The 18,548-nt window shown below is 41.4% G+C and overlaps 1 protein-coding gene across 2 annotated transcripts in view; it reads left to right on the top strand.

Annotated features, from left to right (window-relative positions):
• AGPAT4 (1-acylglycerol-3-phosphate O-acyltransferase 4) overlaps positions 1–18,548 on the top strand; it is an 86,230-nt gene that overhangs the window by 46,693 nt on the left and 20,989 nt on the right. For both annotated transcript variants that reach the window (XM_084827976.1, XM_084827977.1), the window contains 4 exons: positions 6,913–7,074; positions 9,965–10,118; positions 16,144–16,246; positions 16,483–16,558. In XM_084827976.1, coding sequence (XP_084684102.1) covers positions 6,913–7,074; positions 9,965–10,118; positions 16,144–16,246; positions 16,483–16,558 — 495 coding nt within the window. The remainder of the gene's footprint in view (positions 1–6,912; positions 7,075–9,964; positions 10,119–16,143; positions 16,247–16,482; positions 16,559–18,548) is intronic.

Genomic DNA, 18,548 nt, shown 5'->3' with positions numbered 1-18,548 from the left:
TGCACCTGGGTCAAATGGCAAGTTCCTCCAAGTAAATGCTAAACTTGCAAGCTCCATGTGCCCCCCCCCCCCCGGAGCAGGCACAAAGCATGTGTAGCCACTATAGCACTGTGCTAATGAAGCACAGAGCTATGACAGTTGCATGCAGTTCTAACCCTACTGCCAGTTCTGGGGTGGTACAGGTATTTGGAATAGACCTCAGGCTGCAGTAGCAGAGTAGCTAGTGGTGGTGGTAGCAGCACGTTGGAATGTGTGTGAGTTATAGGTTTAACACGAGGTATTCAAGTGCTTTCCCCAGGTTATCAGTCTGGATATCTATGAGTTAAAATAGATATCCCTAGAAGAGGACTTGATTTCATACACGTTTAAAAATGGTACTTTCTCCCACAAAGAACAGCTCTTTCGCTATTGAATATATATAAAAACCAGGTTGGTGGGGGGGATTGGACTATCATACACTGTAAAGCAGGGGTGGGCAAGTTGTGGCTCTGCAGATATTTTGGCCTACAACTCTCATCATGCTTCACCATTGGGTATGCTAGCCAGAGCAGGTGGGAGTTGTAGGACAACCATCTGGAGGGCCACAAGTTGCCCATCCCTGCTGTAAAGCCTTGCGTAAACCAATTTTCCAGGATAACTGTCTTGTTTAAAATAAGACAATCCAAATATCAACACATGCATGAGAATTTTTAAAATTGATTTTCCAGAGAAAATTTTATGACATAATCTGCAAACAGTGATCCTCTTTAGTCTTTTGTCTGTGGCTTGCCAAATCTTAAGTGTCACGTGAGGGGTAAGACTGAGAATTCAAGTATTATCTTTGAACTGTAGTTCATGTTCTTTCCATCTGTTTAAAGTTTTTGAGGGATGATCCATACATGCATACATGTACATCACTCGATGCCTCACAGCTGAACTGGCTCCTCTGAAAGGCATTGTTCAGGAAATAGTTGGACTGTAGTAGCTGTCTCACTTATGCCAGTCGTCATTTGATGTTGACCATGTGTGTGTGATCTTGCCTTCTTTTAACTAGGATCTCAAATGAGAAATTCTAGATATCTATTTTATCAATTGTTTTAATGTCTTTTTTTCTGTTTGCTTTTTATTTGGCCTGAGTCTTGAGATGTAGAAATGTAAAAATTAATATTATTGGGGACATGAGTTGGCATCACACTAATGCTGACTGGAAAGACTTTTAAGAACAAGTGAGAGTAGGGAACATTGAGCGGAGATTGACTTGGCTTTGTTACATCATCCTGTAGCCAGATCTGATTGGCTCTGTGATGATGTGATCCCTGACTAGCTGGGGTCACCTAAGAAAACGTTTTATCCAAGAAGGAACTTCCAATATATTTCCCACTCATTGTAATCATTTGTTAAAATGTGCGTATTTAATAGAAAAAGTATGTATTTCTAGAACATAATCCACAAATGAGTTAGGGTGAAGAAATAGGATTTATTCCTACTAATTTCAGAAGGAACTCAGAGAGCCAGTGTGGTGTAGTGGCAAGAGTGTTGGACTGGGAGCTGGGAGATCTGGGTTCTAGTCCCCACTCGGCCATGGAAGCTCACTGGGTGACTTTGGGCTAGTGACAGACTCTCAGCCCAACCTACCTCACAGGATTGTTGTTGTGAGGATAAAATGGAGAGGAGGAGGATAATGTCAGCCGCCTTGGGTTCCTTGCAAGAGGAAAAAAGGCGGGATATAAATGCAATCAATCAATCAATCAATCAATAACATAGAGCAGAGAATTGCAGGCAAAGAAGGTATGTTGTGATCTCTGGTAAGTAGGAATAAGTGGGTTAGTTGGAATAAATGGGTTAGAAGTCATAGATACATTCACATCTTAAGGGCAGAACAGACATTATTTTACATCTGTATCTAGCAGCTATGTCTTCCCCCACCCCCACCCCCATTTTTGAAAAAAGAGTATGTGCAGGACCCCTGATCCAGATCAGGTCCATAACAGGGGGAAAGGATTAAAGCTCCCCGTTACCTCCCCACGCCAGGGTTCCAATCCAGATCAGCCCCCCTCTGCCTACCCTAGCGTAAAAATTAAAAATGGTATAACTGAAACAAATTTAAAGTAATGTTTGTTTTGGCCCTTATATGATCAGTCTTCACCATTATGGTGAGATGCATTGTATTTCTACTTTAAATTATAGTTATTATTTCTAAATTTGCACTTATACATATAAATTTGCATATGCAAATATTATGCAAATGGGTGTCCTCTTTGGTGCTTTTATTTGGTGAGGGAATTCCTTTTTTTTTGGCAATGCATAAGTGGCCACCCTAGCTAGCACCCTTTTCTCCTACTACCCTAATTCAGCAAGTTCATTTTTTCTTTTCTTATGAGGGATCATTCAGACTTGCAGTAGCTCACCTGAAATGGGGAGTGTATGTTATAATTTTTCTGAATGTGTAGATCAACTTTCTAGTATTCCATGGGATGAGAAAATTGTGATCTATTCTGATGCTGGAAACAAGCAAACCAAAACACAGAATTACTAGCTTCTTCTATATTTTGATATTAGGCCATTTTAAGACTGCAGGTTACGGGATGATGATAAAACTTCAGCTGTCTTTACATGAGGCGTTTATAGTGCACTCATGATTGGTCACTTACAGAAGTTTGCTGGTCATTTACGTGATGCTGTCAACCTCCAGGGCACATCCAGCTGTATTTGATCTTTATCCCTCTAAAATAATAGTAATAATAATGTGAGTCCTCCAGGTTGTGTATGAAACTGAATTCTTGGCTGCAAGAGCCACCTTGAGACTTAAAATGAAAAATACAGCGCCAAGGGCTCAACTGTAATGAGTCTTCATTTTAAGTAATTGGTTTGCATTCCTTCTGTAAGAGTGCATTTTGCTACTAGATTACAATGAGAATGCAATTAAATAGTTATTTATTGTAGTTGAAGAACTTATTCTTACATATGGCAGACCTCTGGCAAAAGCACACACAATACTATAGTATATCACTTCGGGTATTAAAAGTGATTTCTCACTCCAGCACTTAAGAGAGTGTTTTATAAGAAACTTTCTAGCAAGCATCAAATATGAAATTAATCCAATATAGGACTAAATATAAAATTTAGACTTTTCAGGACCCATATTACATATTTATGCCTAATACCAGCTTGGAATAATGCTGTAAGTACCTTGAACAAATAAATTACTCTCCATTTTAATCATGACATTCTGATGCCAAGCTATGGGCCTGGTTCATACATAATGCTAGCCCATGTTTTATTTAAACCAAGGTTTGTTGCCCTACCCAGGGCTTGTTTGGCAGACAAACTAACTATGGTTTGTTTTCTCAGTTCCTTGGTTGGTTGTTTCCCTCCTCTTTCACCTGCTCCTTCCCTGTATCCCAAATGCCTTTGTGGCACTGCAGTACTGGCATGTACAGAGGCTTGCCATGGCTTGTTTCCCCCTCAGTCCTCTTGCCAACTCCTGGCATGTATCCCAGGCACTTTGTGGCAAAAATCTTCATTCCCTACATCAGCACCCTTTCTGCAATTGGTCTTCTGGGATTGTGAGCTCATAAGGGAAACTCCTCTCTGCTCATCAGATTGCCAAATTTTTGGAGCCCTTATGCATCCAGTAGTGCATTCACAAACTTTTTAAAATTATTTTTTCTGGGGTCTTGCAATAGTGCACAGGAGCACAAGACTGCCTGTCTGCTATTTAGCCCAGCATACTGATATCCCCCTCTGTCATGGCAGAGCAGTAAAGCGGAGAGGGAAATTATGGAAATTTCATAGCAGCAGACTTTCGAAGTTGTGCACTTGTGCAAGACTGAAATTGTTTTTGTTGCAAACACATTTGGGACACTCTCCAGTGTCCATTCTTCTTGATTTTTAGGAGCATGGGGTGGAGGGTACTGACAAGGGATGAGGGAGGATGGCAGCGACACTAACGTGATCACAAGGAGCGGCAGTAGTGAGATCACAAGGAGCGGCAGGAGCTTTTGCCACTCTTGCTTGGGTGGCTTTCTAGCTGTTCATGAAAACACACGATGAAGTCATCCTGATAGGTTCAGACACCACAGCAAGCCACCCTGAAAACAAACCACCCTGAACAACCCAATAACAAGCCATGGTTTCTCAGGGTGGCTTGTGTGTGGTTAACAACCCACACTGAGGAAATTGCTCTGGGTTTGGAGGTCATGACAAGCTGCCCTGAAACAATCCATGGTGACAACCCACCATGACTTATTATGTCGTGTGAACCAGGTCATTCTGCGCTCCGAATTCCAAACAGGATTTTTAAAATTCAAAGCTCTTTTCTAGCTATGTGGAATAGCAACTTTTTTCTCTGCGTTTAATTTGGTGGATAAGATCAGCTGAGGCCTTGAAAGTATTGGTCTGCCTGATCATGAGAAAGCTAATAGTTGGAAGAAGTTTCTAAGATTTGCATTAAAAAGGCAGTGAAAGGGTCAAAATAGTGATAGCAGCAAAGATAATCTCATAGTTTCTGACCTTCACTTTGCATGGAAGTCTGGTGAGTCTGAGTCTTGACACAGAACCACGTTTGACTGTAGTTGGAAAGTGGGTGATAGCTCATTAGCGGTGCTCAGTCCTTTGAGAATGCATTTACAACTACAGGCTACTGGAATTACAGTATTACATGTACAACTGGATACAGCTTACTATATAGTCTCTGACATGAACTTCTGGGAATGAACATAGCATGCATAATTACTGTCTCTGATTCTCATCTCTGTTTTAGTACGCATTAGGTAGCATTAGAACTCCCTTTCTTATTCCTCTAGAAGTACATTCCTACTAGGGGTGAGGTGAGAATTTGAAGCCAGGATACTTAGTTATGCAAGTACAGCTGCTGGAATTCTTATGAGCAGAATTGATTTGAGGGGGTGGGGGAATTCTTTTCATTTTTATGTCTTCCTGGTTTATGGCTGTTCATTGCTATAGGTTATAGATGTGTCATCTGAGCCTCATGCATTGGCATTTAACTTAATTTATTGTCAGGGTTTTTTATAAAGAGGGGGAAAGTGTGCAATTCCCTCTTGTTCTAGTAATCCAACTGACAAAAGGGCGAGCATGCCTTTTTAACAGTAGCCAACAACATAACTTTGTTAAGTGGTCTAGAGAATGAGGTCTTGTACTGGCATTTATAATGTGCGGAATGGCAGGCCATTTGCATCATGTTGACTGCTTTTATATATTAATAAATTGTTCTCAAAAGTCCCTGTATCTGGCTGACTTCTGTGATCCCTGATGTTGAATCACGCCATGGTTGCTGGTGTGATACAATGTCCTATGAGTCTTTTGTGGTGGTATGAGGCTGAAGTGTGTTATAAAGGCTGAACAAATGAAATATAAATAAAATGGCCACATTGATTCAGTACAAGAAACATTTATTTTTCACTTGGTGCTAAAGTAACATTTCACACAATTCATAGTTCCAGTTTCCACTTGACAGTTCAATAAGGTATCTTAATAACAAAGTGCAACCTGACAAATCAGAATGAAAGAAGAAAAGCAACAAAGAGCAGCTTAAAGCAAAATGCTGGTGTTATAGTTAAGGACACTGTGTTTTGTTACCGAATGAAAGAAGAAATTGAAAATCAGTATGATGAATGCTGCAGTGTGTGGATGATGTTGGATAAATTAGATCCTCTTTAAGCCTGCTCCTACAACTACAGGAAAAAAATATTGCTGTTTCCCCCAGATTTTAGCAGTAGTGTTAATATGGATAAGTTCTCACATTTTATACAGGGTTGGGCAATTGTAATAAAAAATATGGTGGGCACGCTGCAACTAAATTAAAGCAAAAATCTGACTCATTTCATTTAGAGATGGTTAAGCCCATACTGAGCTCTTCTGTTGAATTAGTGGGAGTTACCTGATCATGGTCATACTTGTTCGTAGTAAATAAATACAAGGCTAACCTGAAAGGAAAGTAGAGGGTGGAAAGCAAGACTAGCCCGAGACACCTTGCTGCCTGAGAAGGACAATCCCCCCCCCCTCCTTGTACAGAAGCCAACTGGACTGGCAGCTGAACCTTACTTCTACACTGGCGATGGGACAGCATCCTCCACCACACCTGAGGACAGCAGGGTAACTTAGGGGGCACAGGCAGTCTGTGTGATACATACAGCTCTTCCTTCCAGCACCTTGCAGCTGTTTCTCACCCCCTAGTATCTGCCACCTGCACCGGCTGCCTCACTCTGCCTAATGGTAGGGCCAGCCCTGGGAAATGTAAGTATATGTATTTTTTTTCCCTTGAATGTGGCACCCCACTTAGCTTGGTGCCCTAGGCAACTACCTAGTTCGCCTATATGGACAGGCCTCCCCTGTATCCCCCACTGACCTATACAAACCAGACAGTCAAGATCAACAAAACAGAAAGCAACATGAATTTAATGGCTGATTCATTCATTGTCTATTTTCAAAAAGAAAGAAAGAAAAACTTGTTGGGTACCAGCAAATGCTCATTGTATATTGAACACAAACCCTCCTTTTGTCATCTCACCATGAAGTTAAGGCAAACATTGCCTTGTGCAGGAAATACAGTTTTGTGAACTGTCATTTAAATTTTCCAGAGGGATTGCGTGGAAGTTGTAATTTAACTCTTGTTGGTATTGCATTGTTTTGTGGGATAAAGGCATAACTGCTGGAAGTGGCTGCCTTGTGTGCTGTATGAAAATCCTTAAAACCAAACCTAAATCCTCTCCCTTATGATAGTCACTAAATTCCTACTCTAGAATTAATTCTTCTGAAGTCAGAAGCATTATCTCCGACTAGAGGCATGAATGTATAGAATAAGGGTGCAGGTGTTTTGTCTGTAATTATTGCTCCTTTATCATACCCATAGAAATATTTGCTTTTGTTTTTTTAAATCAGCAATCCTTTTCTGCCTGTTCTTCTGTTTTGTAGAGTTCCAAAGTACTTGCAAAGAAGGAACTTGCTTATATGCCGATCATTGGTTGGATGTGGTATTTCCTCGAGATGGTTTTCTGCAAGCGCAAATGGGAGGAGGATCGGAAAACTGTCGTGCAAGGCCTGCTTAATCTCCGAGACTATCCAGAAAACTTCTGGGTAAACGTCAGCAGTCGAGTAAAGCTGCAATCACTATTACATTTTCAGTTGGCACAGAAATCATAAAACTATAGAACTCTATTTGGAATATGGCATGCTCTGTAAATGTCAAGAGTCAATAAGGAAAACTGGAGTAGTGATTTCACTTTCATTTTTTCATTAAAGAGATAGGTGGGGTGATTATTTATTCATCTTCTGAAAATTGAAGTGGAGTGAATTAGGTCAGAATATTTGAAACCCAAGGACATTACCAAAAAAATCCCCAACGTTTACATGTACGTCAGCAAACAAAATATTGTTGTATATACTTATTCCTGCTTCCACTTTGCTTTACACCCATTGCTCTTCAAACACTTTTGCCCACTGTTGTTCAGGTTGTGTTCTTTAAAACCGTATCCATGTAAGATTTACAGTCCAATCCCATACATGTCTGCTCAGAAGTAAGTTCCTTAACATTCTTTGGGGCTCACTCCCAGGTAACTGTATATGGGAGTGTATCCAAGCCTATTTGCCAAACTTAGAAGATAAGAAGAGCCATGCTGGATCAGACCAAGGGTCCATCTCATCCAGCATTCTGTTCTCACAGAAGTCCAAACTTATATTGGACTTCTTTCTTTCTGTGAAGGTTGACTGACCAATTTCAGTGGCTTGGGGCAGGTCTTTATGTCAAGGCCACCACACACAACACTGCCATAAGTCCTCCTACATCCCCAGCAGCCATATAAGAGGAAAAAGAACTCTTAAGTGTTTTACCTTCAGTAACTAATGCACCTGGTTGCAGACAGAAGAAAGTTTTGTTCAGGAGCTGAATGGAAATTTAAAAGATGGCTACTCTGGAACATCATCTGTGCATTTGTCTTCAGGTGATGGGTTAGGATCTACTATTGGGCCATGATAGGGTGTACGATGGGTTGCAACAGCAGTACCACCACTACCACCATAAATATATGGTAAAAATTAAGAAGTGGGGCCCCAAATGCATGTTTGCATTTAAAGATGGATCCCAGGTCTGCAAAGTTTGAAGGGTTACTGATCTAGTCTATAGTGCAATATGGCTTGGATGCTATTGTGCCAGGAAAACTTTATTTTGGGCAGTATCCTATGCTGCTGCTGAGCTGCCGCTGATTGTTTTGTACTAGCGGAAGTCACCTGTAGCACAATAGGAAGCTAGCTCATCCTTAAGAAACTCTGGAAATGGGCAGATGCACTTGTTACTGGATTGGAACAGGTCAGCATAACTCCCTTCTGCGAGTTTTGCTGACCTCCCCCATTCTGGAAACAAGTGTTTCCTCTCATTTCCCTTTGCTTAAGGATCTGAGCATGCAGGCAACATAAGATGCTGCCCATTACCTACTTTCAGGGAACTGTTTCCATGTCAACTGATCTGCTGTGGAATCCCTGTGTTCCTACCAGACAAGTCACGTATTTTAGAGAATTCTGTGCCCTGTTCTGGGGCAGGGATGGCTAACTAGAGACTTGTAGGCTCTATCTGCCCCCACCCCCCAGCCTTCGTTTCTCGAGTCCCTCCACCCCATTGCTCTTGAGATGCACTTCTCCAAGCAGGAAAGGATGGGGAACTCTCATTTCCAGCTGAGAGGAATACTTGCTAGGTGAGAAGCAGTGCCTTTACAGGCTTTTTTTGGGCAGGGGGGCTGGGCAGTGCTGCTTCCTAATTGATTTTGCATCGGAGGTGGCCTTAGTGGGTCAAAAGGAGCTGAGTTGAAAGGTGCCAGTGGGGGATGTCCTCTCAGAGCAAATACCAGCTTCAGGGTTACAGCAGCAGAGAAAAGAGTAAAATTCTCTCTGTGCCTACTCTGATCCCATTAATTATCTCCCCCCACTCCACTGATGATGCTACTTGCATTGTATTTTTTAAAAATTCTGCAAGTTAGATGCAAAGGTGCCTTTAACATCCTGTCTAGCTTGGCCCTTCATGTGTTTGGTGCCTATGGAGGCTTTTTCTTCCTTTTCTAACTAATGTGTCTGTGTGAATTTTCAGGTGAAAACAACTAAACCTCCCTTCCCTGTATGTGGTGGTTCCCATCCAGATTGGGGTGGCCCATGTGCTTGCTTCAGAGTAAATAAAAAGTAGAGAGGGGCTGTAATCTACGTAACTAATGGAACTTCTCATTTAATGCACCCAACACTGGTCTGGAGCTGGGCACGTGGGGGGGGAGGGGCAGATTAGCTGTGGTGGGGAAGCTCTCTTTCAGGGAAACTGGTCTGCCAATGTAGATCTTCCCCCAGGGGATCCCTGATGAGATTCTAAGGCATCCTGGGCTTTCTCTGAACACAGTTTGAAAATCACTGCCGTATTGGATTGAAGTGTTCTGGATAGGTACCAATGAATGTTCTTGAGCAAGTGTTCTTTAATAAATGGTTTTAAGTCATTCCAACATTTCATTCACTCTCCAAAATAGAGACGATGGTAGTTGCTACCTTTGTACTTTTTAAAATAGCCCAACCATTCTGTGTCAAGCAGCTATTTCCTCAGGACAGCGAAGAAAGATGTCAGGCAGTTAGCTGGAAACAGTGTTGTGCGCTGCTAGCATGGCACGTATACATATTCATGATGGTCCTCGTTGCATAAAGGCTACATGAGCCATACATCTGCAGTAGTGCCGCGAAATGCTCTTTGCAGCCCAGTGCTCCTCACTTTTCACCATTAGGTTTTCTGTGCCTTAATGCTTAAGCCTTGGGAGAGAGGTGCACTTTTGTGATTTATTTGCCATGCTGCATTAAGATATGTGGATCAGCAGTAGTTGTTTGTTTTCTTCCATGCAAACTACCTGCCAGCATATGATAAAACGCGAGGAATTTGTTGCAGTTGGGGTTTTTGCCCATTTATCTTCCTTATCAAGCCGCTTCTCTTTCTTTTTTCCCCTTTCAGTTTTTGATTCACTGTGAAGGCACAAGGTTCACAGAGCAAAAACACGAAATCAGCATGCAGGTGGCTGAAGCCAAAGGCCTGCCCAAGCTCAAGCATCACCTCCTGCCACGGACAAAGGGGTTTGCTGTGACCACCCAGTGTTTGAGAAATGTAGGTAAGAAATAACACACAGAACAAATTCTGTTTTAAATTTCTTTTCATAGTTAGCTGTGTACCACAGTTAAACAGGTGTCTAGAAACTGCAGTGGAAGTTGCCACTTGCTCACACCAGTCGCTACCTGAGCCAGTTTTTCTGCAGATCTTACAAGAAAGTTCTGTTCACTTACTATTGGCTCATGAAAATCTCAAAGCAATGCTACCTCTCTTCCTTCAATTCCCTCCTCAAAACCCAGTTCAGTCTATCTTATCTTGGCTTAATAAACTGAGTGTGTGTATGTGTGTGTGTGTGTGTGATGTGTGTGTGTGTATGTATATACATATATACACATATATATGTATGTGTATATATATACACACACACACTCACATACACATACACACACACACACACACACACACACAGACTGTTTGCTCTTCCCTCTGGAACAAATTAACCAGGAAGGTTTCTACTAAGTTCAGTTTCCCATTATTTCAGTCAAACTAGGAAAATATGGTTAACAACTTTGAAACAAACTAGGAAGTTGGCTTAATACCCTTTCTTATTCTGAAGATGTTAATGATAGTTCCATGGTTTGGACAAAATGGGGAACTACAGGTAATGGAAGATTTCCTGGTTTGTTTGCTCCAATTGCAAAAAAAGGAGCGAAGGGGCTGCATGGGTAGCCAGAAGTCTTGTTCGTATCTTGGCCAATTAAGCTGAGATATGATCATCCAAACCTGCCCGTTGTTTCTATGAAGTCATTGGCTTATCCCTTTAAGCCTCATCTCCAACTGAAATGAAGTGTGTAGAGCTGAAATTGCTCACATCCCTGCTACCCTTGCCTCTTCCTTCCCTCTGATATCCTTCTGTCAGTTTAGAATATAAGCTCCTTGGGGCAGGAACTCCCCCCCTTTTTTTTGCTTAACCACTTGTGAAGTACCATGTACGTTATGCTGTATAGAACAACAACGGTTTGTTTAGCTTGCACAAACCTCACCATTCATGGGACACTGCAAGCACGCAATAAAAATGCTTAACCATGACAGACAGTCCTTTATTGGAAAAGCTGTGCCTTGATATTTGCAGTCATGATGTATAAAAACAGCAAAATGTGCACATTATTTTATTCTCGTCTTAGATTTCTTTCATCATTTTTGTTTGATGAAACAAACAATCCAAAAAGAACCGTAAGAGTTGGCTGCCATAGCTGGAACAGTGAGGTTATCCATATTCATTGACTTGCTTAATGTCAGATGTGATTAAGAAAACCTACTCTAGAGGGCAGGGGGGATGTTCCCCTTCCCCCAGCATTAGAATCTGGTTTAATGTGTCCTTAAGTACCTATTTAGGGTGTAAAAAAAGAAGCCTCTTTGAATGAAGCTTCCAAAATAATAGTATTGTTATGTCTGGCTTGGTTCAAACATCACGGCCACACTATGGTTTTGCAATCATGATCACACTGTCAGCATGCGCACTTTGCTCTCACATGCAGATTCTTTTCTCTCTTGCCTGGCTTGGTCAAATCATAGTTTGCCATCATATCTGAACTGAGTAGACTACAATTAGCAATAACTAAAAATGGTCTCCAGATAGTTCTTTGCAACCATGTTTGGAAGTGGGTTAGCAAACCATGGTTTGGAGACTGCTATAGTTAGTGTTCACCCTAGTTTGCCTGATCTGGTTGTCCTAGCAAATGATGGCTTGAGCAAACCAAGAAATGGAGGAGGGCATCCTGGAACAAGGGAGGAATAGGGAAGCCCATGGGATATATACATGGTCACCAAACCATGGTTTGGCCTTAAGAACGTGTCCTTTGCTTTGTTGGCGGATTATGCTATTAATTTCTATTTTATTTACTTAAAATATTTCTGCCTGTGCCTTGGAATCCTTTGGGGAGTCTTTTCTCCAGGTTCAGGGCTATGGGGTCCAAAGAATAGGCCTTTAATGAGGTGGCACCCTGCCTCCGAGATGCCCTCCCTAGTTCTAGAAGCCTGATATCCAAGCCAACGACTTTCAGGCACTAGGTAAAAATAGTTTTATTTGCACAAGCATTTTAACTTGGCATCTTGTATAGTGTTATTGCTGCTGCTTTTAGGACTGAGTTTTATTTGCCTCTGATGATTTGACTTATAATGTGTTTAGTCTGTGATGTTTTACTTTGGCTGTTTTGATTTGTGTGTGTGTGGTTATTGTGTGATGCTTTGTTTTATCATGTAAATACCTTCTTTTTTTAAAAAAAAACACAAGTAGAATATAAGCATATTAAATAAACTAAAAAATGAAATTCTCAGCTTGTACCAATACTTTTGAAATCACGGTTACATTATAGTATTCCTTTTAATTAAGGATATTTACGATTGTCTTTTGAGTCATATTAAAACAGCTTCCTCATTTTTGTTCTGGCTTGTTGTCTTCCACAAGAGCAGTTCAGACTCAGTATTTGTCGGTGACAAATCTTTAAGGGTGCAATCCTATGATGTTTAGACAGACAAAAGTCCTACAACTCCCAGCATTCTCCAGCCAGCTTGGCTGGTTGTAGAATGCTGGGAGTTGTAGAATTTTTGTCTAAACATGCGTAGGATTGTGCTCTAAGTTTATTTTATATTAATTACCATATGCAAAGAAGCAGTGGCGTGTGTATATGTGTGTGTGTGTGTGTGTGTGTGTTCGGTGAGAGGTAGGAACACACAATATTGTATATTGCAGGATTTTTTCACAGGATATGTGAAATAGGGTGAAGTGTTAGGTTATGAGTAGAGAAGTTAATATATGTGGTAATGTTCTCTTGTTAGCATGAATAATAAATTCCCTTAAGGGGTAACGGTTGTGCTTGAGAATTACTTTGTTCTGCTCATTGATATTTTTACAGGTGCAAAGTAGTGCAATAACTCAATGTTTCTATTCCTTTGTGTGTTATCCTTTAACACAATATATGAGGGAAGCATTATTAAATATAGCGTTATACACAAGCTTAAGCAGTGATGTGATGATATATAATTTCTTGATGGGGTAGTTTGGGGGAGATCTAGATTTCAGTTCTTTTCAGCTTTTTCTGATCTTTTTAACCTCCTTTCAGTGGGACAAGGTGCTCGGGGCCCTCTCTTGTTCTCATCGTTATGCTCTACAACATCTGATGTGTCACTTTTTTTTTCTTTTTAGCAAGGGTGCTTCCACATGAGGCTTTTATTGTGCAATTGCCCTGCCTCATTCGTGGAATTTAATGGCGGACCCAGAGATGATATTGGCTCCCATTTCTAACCCTTCTTTGTTTCCCCTCCACTTCTTCCATCTTTTTTCAGTGTCTTTTGATTGGTAGCACTAGGAGCTGTCTGTCTGGAAGCAATAAGGCACAGATTGTGAATCTGGTGCACCCCTACATACTAGGCCCCTACATATTGTGGCTTGTCTTCAGTTTCTCAACACAGAGCATACACTGCCGATAGCCACCATACTTGAAGTATCTTTCCTCTCCTTGCTACCTATCCTATTTCTGAAGTCATTTGGAAAATTACCAGATTTTGGAGGGAAATAATTCTGCCAATGCCTTGGGGCAGCTTCACATGTTTAACTTGGGGGCTCTTTTTTTGTATGATGCTTTCTATCATGCATATTCTTGCGCATACCATGAATGATATTGTGCCTTTCAACCAACCAACCAACCAACCAACCAACCCACTTTTTGATTTGCAACATCCGTGGGGGGAAAGATGTGGGGTTTTGCTCTATACTGTGGCTCTCCCCGCCCTTCCCCTCTCCCACAAGCTCTTTACTCAGATGTATTTTTTATTTGCATATTTGAGCTTTTTTACAGTTGGACCAAGCAATGAAGAGAAAGATAAATTACCTGATATTTAGGAGTTCGGCTGTTCCCAGTGATAAAATGTCAGCAATATCCATCCTGAACGAAATGTGTATCCAAAAAAAATCTAGCTAATCCTGAAATCAGAGTTGAAAGATTGCTCTGTGATAACAAGTAGGTTATCCTACTGTGGTAGGAGGATGATATGAACTGGCAAGTTTAATTGTGGATTGACTTTGCATCATTAGCCCTAGTTATTGGCAGCTGAACAAGCACCACTGTTCTTTCCTTTCAAAGATCATTTTAATATATATATAGCTCTCTGCACTTTCCTCAGATCCTTAATTCAATTTCTCAGTTTCTCTTGCATTACAGCCTTGCTTACTACTGTTATTAAATTATCCATCACTTCTAGAAAGTGAAAGCATAACGTCCAGAGGCCATTTTTCATTTTCATTTTACTTGCAGTACTTCAGATTGGCTGAGTTTCTGGAGTTGCAGTCCGTTTTCTGTGTTCACTCAGGCTTTGGACTCTGAGTAAGGCTGCAAACTGATGAGTGCTTTAAATAAGTTGTCTCTTTCCTTCTGCCATTCTCCCAGACTTGCTAAAATGTAATAAAAAATACTTTTAACACATCCATAGTTAGCAAATACATTGTTATTGGGCAGAAGCTGTCCATTCATGCAATGGGACTTTCTCCCTCTCTCCTTCCCCTCCTCCTACAAATATTCTCCAGGGTGTCTCCCAACCCTCCAGAGCAGATTTTGAGGGTGAGCAGGGGGCTGGGGGCGAGGAGGAATCATTCTCCTCCCTGTTCCATCAACAGAAACAATTCTTTCAGTGGAAAATTTTAATTTCACCCTTGTCTCTTGACTGCAGAAGATCATAGTTGTTATCAGTTAGACAGACCCAGTGAGTGGTAAAATCATAGAATCATAAAACAGTACGGTTGGAAGGGGCCTATAAGACTATTGAGTCCAACCCCTGGCTCAATGCAGGAATCCAAGTCAAAGCATCCCTGACAGATGGCTGTCCAGCTTCATATTGAACGCCTCCAGTGTGGGAGAGCCCACCACCTCCCTAGGGAATTGGTTCCATTATCGCATTGCTGCAACAGTCACAAAGGTTTTCCTGATGTTCAGCCAGAATCTGGCTTCCTGTAACTTGAGCCCATTATTCTGTGTCCCGCACTCTGGGATGATCGGGAAGAGATCCTGGCCTTCCTCTCTGTGACAACCTTTCAAATACTCGAGGAGTGCTATCATATCTCCCCTCAGTCTTCTCTTCTCAAGGCGAAACATACCCAGTTCTTTCAGTCTCTCCTCATAGGGCTTTATTTCCAGTCCCCTGATCATCTTTGTTCTCCTCCTGTGAACCCGCTCCAATTTGTCTGCATCCTTCTTCAAGTGTGGTGCCCAGAACTGGACACAGTATTCCAGATGAGGCCTCACCGTTTCTGAGTAGAGGGGAACTAGTACTTCCCGGGATTTGGAAGCTATTAATGCAGCCCAAAATAGCATTTGCCTTTTCTGCAGCCACATCATGTTGGCTCATATTCAGCCTGTAATCTCCCACAATTCCAAGATCCTTCTCATTTGTAGTATTGTTGAGCCAAGTATCACCCATCTTGTGCATTTGGTTTCTTTTTCCTAGGTGCAGAACTTGGCATTTATCCCTCTTCAGTTTCATTTTGTTGTTTTCTGCCCAGCACTCCAGTCTATCCAGATCACTTTGAATTTGGCTTCTGTCTTCCAGGGTATTAGCTATCCCGCCCAATTTTGTGTCATCTGCAAATTTGATCAGCATTCCTTGCACCTCCTCCTCCAAGTCATTAACAAAAATGTTGAAGAGCACTGGGCCCAGGACTGAGCCCTGCGGTACCCCACTCGTTACCTCTCCCCAGCTTGAGAAGGTCCCATTGATAAGCACTCTTTGAGTCCGATTCTGTAGCCAACTGTGGATCCACCGGATCGTTGTTTCATCTAGCCCACTTTTATCTAGTTTGCTCATCAGGATATCACAGGGTAGTAACAGTAGTAGTAGTAATAACATGAAAATTAATAACAATGATGATGATGACAAGTTTTTAAAACTATCCTTCATCGAAAGATATCAGGGCAGTGTATAGATGAAGTCCCTCCAAATGTACTTCGAATAATGTTCCTTGAGGTGGCCCGGTCATTATAAAAACTGATCTGTGACAGCAAATTACATTGTGGTGCCATTTTCTTCCTTTGTAGTTTCAGCTGTGTATGATTCTACACTGAACTTTAGAGATAATGAAAATCCGACTTTGCTGGGAGTTTTAAATGGGAAAAAATACCATGCAGATTTATTTGTCAGGCAAGTATCTTCCTCTTACTATTTCCTTTCTTAATACACGGACGTGGCACATTGTACTAGTAGCCATTCTGCTGCAGTTTGGGCTCAGTTGTATGACTTCACAGTGGAATATGTCCACCCATTTGTCCATGCAGAGCTTCGTTTTTGTCAACTTGCCACTGTTTGCATTCTGCACTCAATGAAAGTGAGTGGGTTTTGTCCTTCTTCACTCAGTGCTCCCCTTCTACTGTTTGTAGGCGGATTCCATTAGAAGAAGTCCCAGCAGACGAGCAGGAATGTTCTAATTGGCTTCACAAACTCTATCAAGAAAAGGTTGGTCTATTATTCAGCAGCTCCTGTGATGCTTAAGACTCAACGGGCGCAATCCTATGCATGTTTAGACAGAGAAAAGACCTACAGCTCCCAGTTGTAGGCCTTTTCTCTGTCTAAACATGCATAGGATTGCACCCTACATGGATTTTAGTCTCTTTCTAGGCTGCATTTTCTCTTGCAATGCTTTTGTTAAGCTGTATTTCCTTAATGTGTTAAAAACAAGCCACTGTTCATAACGAGGAGGCGGAAGAGTAAAGTTGAAGAGAGGCCTCCCTGGGAGCCTAATGAATCTGCTTTCTTCTGTAGCCACACACGAAATGCACCTGCTAGTTGAACTTTTATTATCAGGCTGTGCTGTGGGTCATGCTTAAGTCATTATATGCAACACCCCTTTTCACCTTTCCTTTTCTCCCCTGCCCCCCCGCTTCCAATCCTCCATCCATTTGTTTGGATTAATCTGTCTATTGGGGCAGTGGGCTGATAGCGCTTCAACTTGATTAAAAACTGTTAAGCTGTTATGCTACAAAGAGATTCCTGTAGCACAGTTTCTAATCAAGGTGGAGGCAAAATGGAGTTGTACTCCTCCATTCCTCATCCAAATGTGGTGGTGCTCACATGTTTTCACTGTTCTGGTCTGAAAAAAATGCTTTGTAAAGAAATGTGATCATTACAATTATTTTGCTAACCATCCTTTTTTTTTTTGCAGAGGTACTTAAGCTCTCTTCCCAAAAGTATAATTCTTCAGTCAGATTCTCTACAGGGGTATCATGGTTTAGTGGTTAGAAGGTTGGATGTATGCTAGGGAGACAAGGATTCAAATCCCTGCTCAGCTATAAAATGCACTAGGTGATCTTGGCCCAGTAGTATCTCTTGCAGTACCCTACCCTACAGGGTTGTTTTGAAGGTAAAATGGGAAACTCGCTTGCACAACTCTCTGGAGTCTTTTTAGAACACTTCCAATAACAAAAATAGGGAATAAAGAGGGGTGGGGAGGAAGCATCTCAGCTCACAAGATAAAAGACAAAAGCAGATGTGGAGTTAAGTGAATTGACTTTTGTACAAGGTAAGGTGTAAGTGTACAACATACATTCAAATTTAAACATTAATGCATGCCATGAACATAAATATAGGTACATAAATTAGCTAAAGTGTGCATAAATTGTTTCTGACACCAGAATTCATTTTACGGGACACAAGTGAAGTCTGATTGTCATTCATTCATTCATTCACATTTTTAAAACTGGGATGAATTTATGTAATCAGTTTATTGGGTAATGCTATTAATACACCAGCCTTTCCACACTACATATTTATTCTTTGGCAATAGCAATTCAAGACACTCCAACTGTGCTGTTGATACAAAATTCTATACCAAGATCAGAAACATTCCTTGCTTTTGGTTTAATTATCTTAGAGATTAGGACATATTAAAACTGCAGAGTTGGTAAGTCAGAGCCTGACAACCTAAGAGTAGGAAATAACGTGTTTAGGAAGTTTGTTTTCTCTGTGATATTTCTCCACACCCAGAGACACAGCAGAGAGAGAGAGAGAGAGAGAGAGAGAGAGAGAGAGAGAGAGAGCGCTTCCTGTAGGACCAGGCAGGAATTTGAAGGTTGAATATATGCATGAAAGGAGAGAACTCCACACATAGCTGGTGCTTTGCTTTAATTTCTTGCTGTAGCCGTTCCCATGGCCAAATAGGCAGCAGAATTTAAAACTGCACTGTATTTCTTCTCTTTGGGCAGTAGGATCTACTGGGGAATACAAAGCTTAGGTGGATAGCTTGAAGGCCCCCGTTTGGGCAGCATTCAGAGCTGCCCTATTGTTTCATTGGGTAACCATCTGTATGACTACTGCAGTTTCTTGCCGACCTCAGAAATAGTTGTTTATAGTGGAGCCTTTGGCCCCCATGCAGTTTACTTACTATCAAAACATGCACATGCCTTGGCCGGTACACGTACTAGAGGAAGTTTGGCAAGACTTATAATTT

This window comes from Heloderma suspectum, chromosome 1 (genome assembly GCF_057233095.1).
Source record: "Heloderma suspectum isolate Gila_16-S chromosome 1, 16-S_ref, whole genome shotgun sequence".
NCBI classification, from domain to species: Eukaryota; Metazoa; Chordata; class Lepidosauria; order Squamata; family Helodermatidae; genus Heloderma; species Heloderma suspectum.
Note: the sequence above shows the minus strand (reverse complement) of the source record. Positions and strands in the feature narration are given on the sequence as shown.